This window comes from Bactrocera neohumeralis, chromosome 3, assembly GCF_024586455.1.
Source record: "Bactrocera neohumeralis isolate Rockhampton chromosome 3, APGP_CSIRO_Bneo_wtdbg2-racon-allhic-juicebox.fasta_v2, whole genome shotgun sequence".
Taxonomy (NCBI): domain Eukaryota; kingdom Metazoa; phylum Arthropoda; class Insecta; order Diptera; family Tephritidae; genus Bactrocera; species Bactrocera neohumeralis.
Genome location: NC_065920.1, coordinates 57,177,165 through 57,192,428, shown reverse-complemented (window position 1 = coordinate 57,192,428; position 15,264 = coordinate 57,177,165). Strand labels below are relative to the sequence as shown.

At 34.4% G+C, this 15,264-nt stretch overlaps 1 protein-coding gene and 1 long non-coding RNA gene across 29 annotated transcripts in view; both read left to right on the top strand.

Annotated features, from left to right (window-relative positions):
- LOC126753767 (hemicentin-1-like) overlaps nucleotides 1-15,264 on the top strand; it is a 297,631-nt gene that overhangs the window by 79,064 nt on the left and 203,303 nt on the right. For 2 of the 28 annotated variants that reach the window (XM_050465440.1, XM_050465441.1), the window contains exon 3: nucleotides 12,887-13,030. The exons of 25 other annotated variants lie outside the window; for them this stretch is intronic. In XM_050465440.1, the coding sequence (XP_050321397.1) occupies nucleotides 12,887-13,030 (144 nt within the window). Of the gene's footprint in view, nucleotides 1-12,488; nucleotides 13,031-15,264 lie in introns of those variants that run through there. One more of the 28 variants, XM_050465456.1, reaches the window with a different exon arrangement.
- LOC126753794 (uncharacterized) lies at nucleotides 11,371-12,285 on the top strand. Its single transcript, XR_007666213.1, has 2 exons — nucleotides 11,371-11,893; nucleotides 12,028-12,285. It is a non-coding gene; the product is annotated as an uncharacterized LOC126753794 (long non-coding RNA).

The following is a 15,264-nucleotide window of genomic DNA, read 5'->3' as shown; positions in this document are numbered from 1 at the left end:
GTAGACGATAATCACCGGTGCGTATGAGTAATATTTTCGACGAAATTAGACTTTAGAACGTTCATTCTAATTTGTCCTTAAATTATGCATTTAAGAGCAAATACTTACTATATAATTTGAAGGTAGTATTGGATTGGGTCCTTTGTTTTTATGTAATGAAATATATATAGATAAAAAGTTACTAAGAAACATGTTGCTTTGATAAGCAAATTTTCATTCTCTGAACAGTAGGGTATCCTAAGATGTAAAGCAGCATGTTTTCTTCAAAAATTATAAAGCATAACCTTTTATTATTCTAAATGACCTTACAAGATTAATTAAGTAACAAATAATGTTGCGGTTAAGTAATAACAGCCTCCGATTCCATAGCTTCATAACGAATATAACATATGAATTTTTGTACGGGAAAATAGAGAAAGTTGTCAGAAGTTGGAGTTTATCTAGTTAATAAAACACAATTATTTCATCAGTTAGATCCTAGAGATGGTCGCTTAGTTTCTATAAAGCAACTTCTCAGACCAACGTTTTGTTTTTTCAGAAGTTTTCATTGACTTTAAAAAGAACAAATTATGATACATTAAATTCGTTTACCGACACTAAGGATGTCACGATGAACAAACGAATATCAAACAGTGCTAAGAAATGCTATTTTAAGTGCATAACTCGCTCTCGTTATCTAAATTACCGACTTAACTCTCCACCAATTCTCGATTGTCATTGTTCCAAGAAACGGTTGCTTTTTCTCTTCTCCGTTCTTCTGACAAAGTAAACAATCACAAACGCTGGCATCGCTTTTAGATTTTTCGTTGAAAATTTTCTGAATTGAGGGCTTTCCAAGAAGTACTTGGAAATTTATCAGTATTGTGTAAAACTATCGCAAGAGTAGCTTCAATAACAAAATGTACAGCGGCGCTACTAATGAATGAAGTCTTTCCGCATTGCTTTTTATAACCTGAACATAGTGTATTAAGTTTGCCACAAAGTTATAATGCACTTCTATAGGATATAGTTGCCATACAAAATGACCAACCAAAACATAGTTCTTTCTTCGTCGAAATCAAAATACGTGTCCTTTTAATGCTCTTGCAACCAGTTGCTACAGAGTACTATAGTTTTGTTCGCCTTACGGTTGTACGTATCACCTTAAACTGAACGAAATAGATATAGGGGTTATACATACATATATAAACGCTCAGGATGACGAGAAAAGTTGAAATCCGGGTGACTGTCTGTCTGTTCGTCCGTCCGTAAAGTCGTTCAACCTGTAACTTGAGTAAAAATTAAGATATCTCGATGAAACTTGGTTAGCAGGTTTCTCAGTACAAAAAAAAAACGAATTCGTAGATGAACGTAAACATACCACTGCTAAGCTCACAAATCGCCATTAAGTGAAAACCTATAAAATTCCATAACCAAACACTAATTTAAGATGGTAAATTGAAACTGTAGTTTGGTAGTAGCAAGAAGAACCTGTGGGAAAAAATATTATTTTAACTCCTACCGACTATGTGAAAATGAATTAAATCGGAAGATAATCCCGCCCAACTCCGTCCAATATTTGATGATGCCGGTGGGAATGTAATCGTCGATGGCGATTATAATCGCGCCATGACAACCAACTATATGATGACTGAAATTGAAGTCTCGGCGATATTTGGTTTCAACAAGACGGTGCTACTTCCCACACATCGCATCAATCAGTGGATTTATTGGAACACTTCGGTGAGCAATTAATTTCCCTTTTTGAGGTGGTCGATTGGGCATTTAAAGTCCAACGTCTATGCGGACAATCAGGTCTTGGAGCCAAACATCACGCGCGTCATTCGCCAGTTACCAGTGCTCGAAAAAGCCATCGAAAATTGTACTTAAGGGGTCCGTAGGGCCTGTTTTTTGACATTTTTGACATAGAAATTTTTATTCTACAATAGAATTTTTTCGCATATAAAATTTTTTCGGAATTTTTTAATGACATCTGTCGGAGAAATGGCTGGGTGACTTGATGCGTTTTTTCAATGGCGGACACGATTTTCGATGTTTGGATCATCTGAAACACAAAAACGCAATTTATTCCTAAAAAGTACGTGAATGGTTATCCTACCTACCAGCATCATGAAAAAATGTTGATAAATAATAAAGAAATTAACGTTTTTTTTTTTACCATATTTTTGTACATAAATTTTGTCACAATATTGTCAATAAGTTAAAAAAAATTATGAATCTAGTAGGGACGAAGCATTTGTGAACATTAAAAAAAAAAATTAAGCAAATCGGTTGAGTTAGAGCGGAATCATGTCCGCCAGTTTAAAAAACGCATCTCATTCACCCAGATCCTAATCGGCTATGCCTGCTCCGTACAAAACCTTCCAATGATAAAGTGGGTTTCTACATTACTTATAAGGGTATAAGGGAACAGAAAATGCAAAAACAAAAAAAAAAATTAAAAATATTACCCTACTGACCCCTTAATGAACGGACCATTTGTGACGTAGGCTCGGTCAACATTTGAAAGAGATAATCTTCCAAAAATAAATGCCAAAAATGTTCTTTCGAATGATAATAAACATCCCCCGTTAAATTTCAAGTTTCAGTGTTGTTTCTTTAATAAAGTGGGAAACCTCGAAATGGATCACCCTATATATTCATTTCCAGACATTCATTATAGCTTATATTGCAACGCTTCGATGAATTTTGGTTTCAATGTTCGCAAAATATAGAGGATTGACTAAATAACATATTCCTTAAGGTATTTCAAAATAGTATAACCGCTTTCATCAGTGCTAATGATTTTTTTCACAACTGTTAAGTTATTACTTTCCATATCTAATTTATTATTTTATAACAATAGAACCATTCCACAGCACTTTATATCCAAAAATAATTTTAAAAAATCTTTATTAGTTTGAATTGTGTAATCTTTAAGGTGATAACATGACAAATTAGCTAACAAATTTCTGCCGCCATCATTTGTCATAAACGCCGCACCCAGGAAAACTAAAAGTCACACAAGCTAAGTAATTATCATTAAGTCAAAGCAAAGGTTCCACAAATAGTGCGGTTATTGAATTTAGCACAATATCGTCTCATCCCTTCAAATTTTATGAATGGATTTTTATAGAAATAGGTATTCGAGTCCTTACACCACACTATAATGAACACAACTAACAAAGTAGCGGATAAAACGAAAAACAGTTCGGAAAGGAAATGACAAAGAACTGCGTGTCACATCGCATTCTAAACGCCAATCGGTTACCGTATCGCATATGATTTATTTCTTGTGGAAATTCCCTAAAATGAATTAGTTATATTTGCTTGCCTGGTTTATTTACATATCAGTCGAAAGTAAATCAGCTGTATTTGTTGTAATGTGTCAGTTTTGTCTTTGTAGCAAAAATTATTATTGAGTTATTTTCTTTCTTCACATTAAGTGTCTGAAATTGTAAAGAGGAGTGTGGTCTTGATTTCCTTTCCTTTATTTTCTGTATTTATATGCCCTTCATAGTTCGAATGGATATATTAAATATTTTATAGTTCCATTGCTCTATTGGGTTTCAATATGTATGAACGTCATGTATATTGAGCGAATAAGTTTGAATTTATAAAATTATGACCTTAAAAAAGCAAGAGCCAAGCTTTGATACAAATATATTGTCAATCATCTGATTATTTATATGATTATTTTTTATTACATCATACGCATTCTTTTAAGAATATGAAAAAATACCAAGCGAAATATATAATTATAATAAACGTCACGCAAACTACTACAAAAAGTCTTAAACGATCCTTAAACGCCCACTATTACAACCATAACTTAGCAACAAAAATGTCACGCCAATAACTTCTCAGCACTAATGATGTTTCGTCAGGCAACAAGCTGCCTAGCCGATATGCAAGTTTTTCCAGTTATCCCCATTATTTATATAAACTACCGACTATGAATACTTTAACATTTATTGCTCGCTGTGTGGGTCGTAAACACCGTTTAAGTCAAAAAGTGAAGGTGTGAAATGCCAACACGCTGTCATATCCACCCACTGTTTTGTTTGAATGAGTCAATCGTCTTACTAATATACGCGCAGACATTTGTATGCTTACGCATTGATTTATAAATACATTTTAATCATTTTGTTTACTTTATATTTTTCTGAAGTCTGCATCAAATTGCATGACATAGATTTGGTAACTATCTGTCATGTAAAATTAATGATGCTTGGAATTGGACAGTTCGATCGCATTGGAAATAAAGAAATTAAAGGAAAATTTAAAAGATATATAAACTTAGTTTCAACTTTGAATAGTTTCAGTAGGCTTATGCAATATACAAATGTACACACATAAGAAATTTTAATTTAAATTTCGTTAGTGTGACTGTCAGTGACATCTGTGCTAATCACTCGTGTTTAGTATATGCTTGTCTCTTTGAAATACATAAAGTACATTCGGCGATTTTTGTGATGAGTTAAATTATTCAAGAAACAAGTTCTATTATATATTTGTGTGCGGTATCAAATTTCCGGTACGAACTTTTTAGAACATTTGAAAAGGCTTTCGATGATAATTGTTTGTCTCAAGCGAATGTGTTTGATTGGCACAAATTATTCAAAGGAAATCGAGAACGCGTTGACGACTAATCACGTCTTGGACGGCCATCAGCATCAACTGATGATCAGCTTATCAATAAATAATGGAATTTTTACTTGAGAACGACTAACAGTCAGAAATCCTACTAGCAACGTTGGAATATCCGAAAGGTCAATGAAAAACATTTTAAAAGATCATTCGCGCCTCAGAAAAGTGAAATCATAATTGTTTCCAAAATCACTATGTTTTTTCGAAAAACAGCGTCTTATTGACGCCTTTGAATCAATGCTTTCGGATAATTAGGATGTATCAAACATATTACTAGCGATGAGTGTTGGATCCATGCTTACGATTGGGAAAGAGACGATCAATCGGTCGAATATTGCAAACTACGTCAAAGCAGGTCAAAAACTATTATGTAAAGACGTTTTTTCAATTATCAGGATGTGGTGCACTCCGAATTATTTCCGACTGGCCAAACTGTCAGCAAGAAATCCTATTTGAGTGTTAAGCGTCGTTTGCGCGAAGCTATTCGTAAACAGAGGCCGGAATTATAGCCAACAACTCTTGGTTATTGCACCGTAACATACTGCTTTGATTCTTTGTCCTGCTACCACCGTATTCTCCTGATTTAGCTCCGTGTGTCTACTGGATATTCAGAAAACTCAAACAACCGCTCCGGGGAAACCGTTTTGAGTCAAATGAAGATATTAAACGTGAATCACCACGGAGATTGAGCTTTAACAACTGTAAGGATTGGGAAAAATGTTGGCACAAGTATATTGGGGCCAAGAGGGATTACTTTTGGGGGATGACATAGATTTTGAAGAATAAATTAAGAATTTTAAAATTACTCCTGTTCCGAAACAAAAAAAGCTTTTATACTAAATATCCATTAGACATTTTAGATGTCTTAAAGAAAAAGAGAATACTGCGTAAGAAATGGCAAATCACGCTATTTCCTCAATATAAAGCAGAACTAAAGAATTTAACTTAGGTTCTCAGCACCAAAGTATAGATATTTACAAATCAAAACATTTCTTATTATATTGAGAAATTAACGCCACATAAAAATACAGATTATTCCCTTTGGAAAGCTGTAAGAATATTTGTAAACCAATATTTTCGAAAGAAAATATGGCTCAGAAAGCCAAACGAATCCTGGGCCAAAAGCGATCAAGAAAATTAAAGTATTTTCAGAGAAACTAACACTAGATTTGAAACAAAAGGTACCCGGCTAAGATTTGGTTACTGCTGACGTACTAAAAAATCTAAATCGGAAAGCATTAACAAAGCTTATAGCGCTTACTTAAATCTCAGGTACATTGTCATGGAAGGTATCTGAAATTATTGTGGTACAAAAACCTGGGAAAGCGCACATGAGGCCTCGTCATATCGTCCAATCTCACTGTTGCATATATTATCCAAGCTACTTGAAGCAGTTATTATAAGAAGACTTCAAAATATATTTGAAGGAAAGGGTCTCAATTTTCACAAGAGTTCAAGTTCATCAAATAACAAGCATATTAGAAGGCCAATAACAACAGGTGCACATCAAGCAAGTGTCCCGGGACCACTCTTATACATATTTTTTACTAGCGACATGCTTACGTTGCTAAACGACCGGCAAAAATGAAACTGAGTCGTCGAACAGAATGCAATCTTCAACCAATCAAATTATTGAATGGACATAGGAATGGTATATTAATTATTTTAAACGAGTTGAAGTATATCCATATAAACTACACTAACAATTCCTTACATATTAGGAATGATGCACTCTTTATCTGATACTCCACCACGGCGAATTATCTTGGTCATACCAAAAGTGCAAAACCAAAATCATTTGAATGGAATCGCAAGAAATGTAGTGCTCTCTTGCCGTCTTTTAGTCTTACCTTCACTTTTTATTTCATCAGTTGAAGAGATTGAAGGTCGTCCAGAACGAGGCGTGTCTTTACCGATCTCAGGGTAAAATCGATTCAGCCATAAATAAAGATATTAAAGTGAAATTTGGCACAAAGGATCGCATTAAGGAGGGGCATATGTGGACGCAATTTTTTTGGAAAAGTGGGCGTGGCCCCGCCCCCTACTAAGTTTTTTGTACATATCTCGGAAACTATTATAGCTATGTCTACTTCAAAAATGGAAGAAATCGGATAATAACCACACCCACCTCCCATACAACGGTTATGTTGAAAATCACTAAAAGTGCGTTAACCGACTAACAAAAAACGTCAGAAACACTAAATTTTACTGAAGAAATGGCAGAAGGAAGCTGCACCCAGGCTTTTTTTTTAAATTGAAAATGGGCGTGGCGTCGCCCACTTATGGACCAAAAACCATATCTCGGGAACTACTTTACCGATTTCAATGAAATTCGGTATATAATATTTTCTTAACACCCTGATGACATGTGCGAAATATGGGTGAAATCGGTTCACAACCACGCCTTCTTCCAATATAACGCTATTTTGAATTCCATCTGATGCCTTCTCTGTATTATATACATATATGCACATTAGGAACCAACGATGATAGCGGAATAAAACTTTACACAAATACGGTATTTGAAAAATATGTAAATGACGGATAATGAAATTTCGATTATCACTTTATCATGGGAGAGTATAAAATGTTCGGTGACACCCGAATTTAGCTCTTCCTTACTTGTTGTTTATGAAGCTAAATTAATATTATGTTTTTTAAGTTTAATGGCATGAAAATTGCTACAAATATTACCATTTACCATACCATTTTTCCGTATGATTTGCCTTTGCTTCAAAACGGGTCTCAGTTTCGGCGACCACCTCTTCATTCGACGAAAATTTTTATCCAGTGAGCGTTTGTTTGAGATCTGAGAAAGGGAAATAATTGATGGGTACCAGATTTGGAGAATACGGTGGACGCGGAAGCAATTCGAAGCACCATTCTTGGACTTTTGCCAATGTTTTCAGTGACTTGTGACGCGGTGCATTGCCTTGGTGAAACAGCACATTCTTTTTCTTGAAATGTGGTCGTTTTTCGGTATTTTGTTCTTCAAACGGCATATTATGGTATGTAATAGCTGTTGTTTATGGTCTTCCGTTTTTAAGGTGGTGAATAAAATTATTCCATGCCTATTCCAAAACACAGACACCATAATCTGGCCAGTCGACTGTTGCGTTTTTTCCACTTGGGAGCGGGTTCATAGCGTGCAGTCCACTCAGTTGACTTTCGATTGGACTTTGAAGTGAAATGATGGAGCCTTTAACACGGGTTTGTTACTCTAGAAAATCTCCATACACTTCTTCAAGCTTCTCATAGTCAAAATATTCATGAATGATATGATGTACACGTTTATTGGTATATATTGAGTGCCTACTATTTCTAGAAATTCATTTTAGGGTCATTCAAAATTATTTTGTGGACTTTTTTGATATTTTCGTCGGTATCAATCTGTTTTGAGCGCCCACTATGTTTATCTTCTTCGGTGCTCATTTTACCTCGTCAAAGCTTCCTGGGACAGTTACGCATCATCAATCTAACTTTTTGCCTCAACTGTATTTTTTCTCTTAAAAAAGCTACATTATTCCAACAAGTGAAAGTACTTTTTATTCACTTTTCATAATAACAAAAGTTGCTTCATTCATCATGTTATACCTCATAAACTAATAATCCGGCAGTTGCTAAATTCGTGCCCACGCCTTTTGAAGGCTAACTAAAAATTATATGGATTTGATTCTAGTGGCGTCATCTTTTGCGACTTTTCAATTGAACTGTTAATTTTCCCAATTATCCTTATCTTTCATTTAGATCACTTAAATTTTTCTGCATATTCGCATTTTCTTGAAATTTTGCCTCCAAGACAACTTATCATTTGCTTCTTCTTCGTGTTGGAATTTATCTGACACTCTCACATTTTCCCGTTTATACAGACGAATATACATATTCACAGCTTCACAGTCTTTCAGTGGCATCAATTACCACTTTTGATGGTTCGCTATAGCACGCTCTTCGTCCTGCTTGTACCTGTTCTTTCTCTATTGGATTTCACTTTTTCGTTAACATCTGTCAAATGACGATAAAACGTAAGCACCAAAACAATGTCATGCCATTCCACCTTTTTATGTGTTGTCAGGAATATTTTTCTTTCACTTTTTATCTTATTATACGCTAATTTTGTTTATGAAGTATATATATAAATATTTGTTAATGTGTTTGTCACGGCCCGGTCGTCGTCGTGCTTCTGTTTAGCCGCAACCAACTCTTTCCAAATTTATATTCTTTTGTCTACTTATCACTTAACCATTATAACTTTTGCCGTTGTTCATTCGCTCCTTATCTCTATGATTTCTATTTATTTGTTCTTTTTGTCACTGTTTGGCTTTTGTCGCTTTTAGTTTGGGGTTGCATTCATTGTCCACTGTCAACTGTTCCATAGTTATATTCTATGCTAAAATGTTCATTTCGTGTCCATTTAATTGTGGTTTTCTTTGTTCATTTTTTGTGACGTGCTTATATTATCTTGATTGCCCAAATTGAATAATTATTCATATACCTGACCAAGTAACTTGAAAATGAAACAGCAGAAATCAGGTTGAATACAACAAAATAAACGAAGGAATTCGTTAATGTATAAAAATAAGCTAAATAGAATGTTCCAATTTACAGTTGGTAAGAATAACGATCGCTTAATTTGCAGCTACTATGTTGAGAAAAATCAAAAAAAGCTTATATTCTTTGGAACAACTACCTTCAGAAGGAATCTTCAGTGATATAAAACAACACACGTTTTTGAAGTTTTCTTGTATAAATTTTCACAATTTTCACAAATTGTCAATATTAAAGATATATGTTATAACGACAGAGTGCTTGTTCTCTCCTAAAATTATGAAAAACAAAACATAAAAACTAAAAATACATTCTTAGAGTAAACAAAAAAAGTAAAAATAAAATTTTTTTATATAATATTACAAAAAAAAATTCCTTAATTATATTATTGTGGGAAATCTGGCGCAAAACACCTTACACTTCTCTCACAAAAATACAATCTTTGCAAGGCTGAGGTTTAAGCTCTCGGCAGTCTTACCTTCCGCGAACCAGGAGGCATAGCCAACTTGCATTAGCCGCATTAACGATATCTAATAAGTCATAGGACTTTGTCGACTTGTGAGGATCTTATGATCAATAACATAGTAGGGGGCCACAGCGGACCTACGTTTTAATCTGTAAAAGTGAGATCTCTGTTAAGAACGAACTCTTAAGCTAACCTGATAGCATCGATGTTTGATACTTCTAGCTACACGTTGCATTAATTTAGGGACATTTTTTTCAGTAGCACACAAATTGCTGAAAATGACAGCTTTGTCACAGCGCAACTTAAACATATGTATGTATGTATAGGCGTTTCAGTGCCACTAGAAAAAGTTACAATCATTGAAACATATAGATGAAGCTAAAAAAATTTATAATGATTACACAGCTCTACAATGGTTTTGTTGTTCTAGATACAAAATCGATTTTAAATATATTTTTGCCCACATTAACACTGATTTTGTAAGTTCTGCTTTCGTTCATTTTTTCCTCTTGCAACCAGTTGCTACAGAGTAGTATAGTTTTGTTCAACTAACGGTTGTACGTATCACCAAAAACTACGCGAGATATATATAGGGTTACATATAAATTTTTAAAAGATTAGGATGACGAGAAAAGTTGAAATCCGGTTGACTGTCTGTCTGACGGTCCATGCAAGCTTTAACTTGAGTAAAAATTGAGAAATTTCGATGAATCTTGGTATGTCAGTTCCTTGGTACAAGAAAAAATTTCAAGTTCATAGATGGGCATAATCGGACCACTGCCACGCTCACAAATCGCCATTAATTGAAAACATATAAAGCGCCATAGCTAAGGGCTAAATTGAGATATAAAACTGCAATATGGCATAGGGGATTTCAGTATCAAGGGGCACATGTACGTTTTAAGAGCGGTAGGGGGACAAAAAATTCAATATCTTTGGAATGGTATGAATGAACAAAAATTTTTTTGCAGATTATTAGAGGTGAATATTTTCCGTGTTGTGTCACATACTTTTCAGTTTTTTGGCGTGAAGAACAGATGAAAAAGGGTTAAAGTATGCCACCTTAGAACCAAAAATCAAAACTGTTCAAGGTACCGAATATTTGGACACCAGTATTCATAATTGACTTTTGCCCGAAAATATCGGTCAATGTGTGAGATATGTAATTTAAATTCAGAGAGAATATTTCTCTGATAGTTTTAAGCATGTGTGCTACAAATGGCTTGAATCGTGTCCATACTTATCTTAGCCCCCATGTACGTACTATAAAGATTTTCGAGCTTCCATGTGATTTTATACTGGATAAATAGGTCAATATTTAAGTTAGCACAAATAAAATTACACAGCGTATATTACGTTGTATCTTTGTACCGAAAATAGATCAAATTGGGCGAAAACTTGACTTACCCCTATATATCTAACATCAGATTTTCGAACATCCGCACAGTCGTCGGTCTTGTATGGAATCAGCGCTCAAAAATACTTCCACTGCCTATACAAAAGTGAAACTTTTGGCTGTGCTTTTTCAAATGTCCGTCACCTGTTTCTCACTCCGCCACCCCTTGATGGTAACGAATTTTAATTATTTATATTAAAAAAAAAGATGATAAACGAGAAAAGGATATTTTTAATATTATTTAACAAAATCAAAAACTGATTTAAATAAAATTGATTTAATTTTGCATGATAATTTTCTTTGACTGGTAATGAAAGAATCTAAGCTCGAAAGTAGTCAGTTTATCAAGCCTGATTTGTAGCGACCCGATAGTTACTTCGTGTATGATGAAATCAATACATCTTAACGTTCTTATTGCTTGACTCAGCAGATTCTTCTGAGTGCTCTCCTATTGAAACTGGTGCACCTAGGTAACTTAGGTTTTTCGAAACCTAATTTTTTCACTTTTGGGAACACTTTGAAAAAATGAAATCGGTTAATTTGTTACTGAAAACCTAAAAAAATTTATAATGAGAGTCAGCTCGTAAATAGTGTGCAGAAACAGTATTCAAGATTACGAAACGATATTGGTGGCATAACTTAAAAGTTTTGAAAATTTATCTAAAACGTACACAAAGACAAGTATAAAAATACTCATAACTTCGTCAATTTTATCCCAATTGATCGGCAGTGGCTGAAAGAAGGAGTGATTGGCGCCTAATTGTGACCATAGTGAAGGACTTTCCAATGGCGCTCACACCGAAGAGTTGAACTTTAAAATGTCTTTAAAAGTTCAAACGATGTCAAATCATTTCTTAGTAAGCGCAATTATTATATAATTAATTATATAATGATTTTACTATAGTAAAAATATTTAATATTTTTAACAAGCAGATATTAAATAAAGTTCGATGTATAAATTTTCATCATATTTTTCTCTATCCGCTTTTAGATTTCGAGGATATCATCAAAACATTAAATAAAATATCTTTGAATGTGAAAGAGAAAGATATGTAATCTTTAGAACAAAAGGCAACAAAACAATGAAGCATAAAAGCAAATAAAAAGCGCAATCTATTTAGATATGCAATTTTTACCATTTCGTAAAAATTTTGCAAAATCTGAAATGGAAATAAATTTTTTATTTCTCTGCAAGAGTGTGTTGTAAAGCAAAATGCAATAAAATTATAAAAAATAATATAATATAGTATTGTAAAAATAATAAACTCGTAACAGCAAAAGCTACTCACGACAGAATGTGCTACTAATTGTTATAATCTATTCGTCTATTAAATTCTAATGATTTGAAAGTTAAGCCATAAAATATACAAACCAAACGAACGTCACAGCCGTTTTACCAAAACATTTTCGTCTGCAACGCGGCAGCAGACAAGTAAATTACACCCAGTGACGATTGTTGCAATAATAAAATTAACGCGCCAAATATCGTGAAAATAGAAAAACTGCCTGCGACGCAAACATGATTGCCTTTGCGCAGCGTAGGATGCGAACGATGCTTGCGAGAACGATAGTGAAAACAAGAATAACAACAACGACAAATACTACCAATTTAGTACCGCAGCAAACGTGTATAATGAAAATGAAACGAAAAAGTAAAATACCAAAATTTTTGTTGTTTATTACCGCAATTTGTATTAACAACTTCCGGCCCTGGATTGGCGATGACGGAGATGCTGGCCGTAGTTTACTTCCGCTTGCCTATGGGACGCATATGACCGTCACAGCTGGTGATGCCATCGCACACACGTTCACCATCGAAATGCGTGGCCAAAATCACTATCATGATGGAGGTGGAGCAGGCGGAGGAGACAGTAGTGGCAGTTTGGAAAATATGGATTTGGAGAATATGGATATGCATGCCTTTGATCATGATGCTGGTATGAGTGGTGTACCAGAAGAGTCAGAGGAGCGCGATCATATCGCGCACCATTTTGGTAAGTTAGTTTCTCCACAACTAAAATTATAAATATTTCACAAATTCTAGTAATCATCATCTCTAATTTAGTATTTATATTAGCATGGGTTAGGTTCTATTATTTATATATAGTTCATTGTGAAGCTCCAAAAAACTCCAATTGCCGACCATAAAAGTTGACAAGGTGACTTAAGGCCAATACATATCTACTTAGGCATTTGATTTTTATTTCCAGCAGCCTGTTTCGACATCTGTGTGAGCTCCTAAGAGTTTAAGCCTTGATCTTGCAAAAGCTGGACAATTAAGAAGGAAGTGTTGAGGTGTTCCTACCTCGTCTTCCAAACAGTTTCTACAGTTGAGATATCAAAATTCTCAATCTTACAAGGTTCTACTATGGCGCCCAATACTAAGGAGAGTCTAGCCTTACTGCGAGAAAAGGGCTTAGTGGACTTGCGACAACGCAGGAACCGATGATAGCAACTGATTTTTAAATGAATGCGCGAAGAGAGCAAAGCACTCAGCCGTTCCCGTTTTACTAACAGCGAGGATATAGTGCTTTTTATTCATTGGCAGCTGATCAGCTTTGCAATTAGCTGCAATTTGGCTGTAGCCTGTAATTCATACTAATATTACCACAAAGTGATCACTGCTATTGCTAGAAGTTTCGAAATTCCTCAATCAGCCTTGAGTGCGTGGTTAATGAGCTCTAGGCTAGTATCGTCGTCCTGCTATCAAGTGTGCATTGACACTTCTCTAAACGAAACTGCACTCCGCAGCAGTAAATCTGCCAGCACATTAATGGCAGCAACCGCGGCTTTGGAAAAAGCTACATTAATCAGGCTGAAACTGATAGAGAGTTGCTGACAATTTACCCATCCACCAACCTTCCTCCTAAATTTTGACCATCTAAGAGTTCACTGCCCCTCTCTTCCAGCGACTTCTACCCACCTACATCTCCCTCGCATGTATTTGGACAGAGAAAATGCAGCCAGAGTTTGGTTTAGCCAATGAATGATCCAAAAGTTCATATACCTGTTAGAGCTGTTTCTCAAAAACATGTTGCTATAGTCGTCGCAAATATCTATTCTTTCGCGCAACTCTTTCCAAATTTGCATTATATTATTCCGGTTTTTGCTATCTTCACAGTCCACTGTAACCTAATTGCAATGAATACACTTGACCGAACAGGCATATAGTTGACCAGAAGCAAAAAGTCTGACAATTAAATGATTACAATTACAAATTCTACTGTCAGAAAGACACTCTGGTCAGGTTGTATGTAATTGTATACCCACAGTGTTTCCTGTATATACAATCGTGTTCATGAAAATAGTGGTGCCACAGCTTTTTACAAGTATATCTGAATATTCCGGCTTGCCAAGCCAACAAGTGTGATTATTTTGCAAGAATAGAGAATGAGAAAATCCGGTTACTTTTGCTCCAACGGATTTTTTATGACGAATTTTTGTACTTTCTAAAAAAAATAAGATAATCATTAAAATAACAATGCTTGTCGTTAGAGGTAGATAAGTCGAAAAAATAATTATTAAATAGTAGCTATAAAAATTTCGGATGAATATTTTTGAAATCTCAGTGTTCTCTTCTTTTTAGTGGGTAAAATAATACTGGTCTGTCAAGAATCTTGGTAGTAAAGATAAGTAAAAAAAATGATTTTCATTTTACGTTAGAAAAATCAGAAAACACGAAAGAAAATAGTAGATGTATGTAATATCAATTTCGGTTTGGAAAACAGGGATGCATTGAAGTAAAAAAAGCCTTTTGTAGATTTCTCTTTCATAATTTTCCAGTTGGCAATCTTATTTTTATTCCATCTACCTTGATACCTTTCTCCCCTCACTTTTAGATTATAACGGAACTGTTTCTCTTACCATAATTATCTAAATTTTCCAAAATGTATTTATCTAACTTTATACTTTAGTTTTCAAAATTCACTTTAAATAAAAGCTATACCTATTAACAGTAAAAACTACATTTGTGATGAATTGCCGCATTTATAGACCAACAAATAGATCGTCTTGAAATTTTTTTATACAAAAATTCCGAAATTGTCTACAAATGTAACTAAAATAATATCCATCTACATTCAAGGCTTTGACAAATTTATATATTATTCGAAAATGGATAACGTATAAAATTCCTTATTTCAATTTGACAAAATAACCTTGGCTTAGCTGTTACATACTACCTTTCACTTCCCTTTATAAATTGTTGAGATTTGCGGGAATTTGGCGA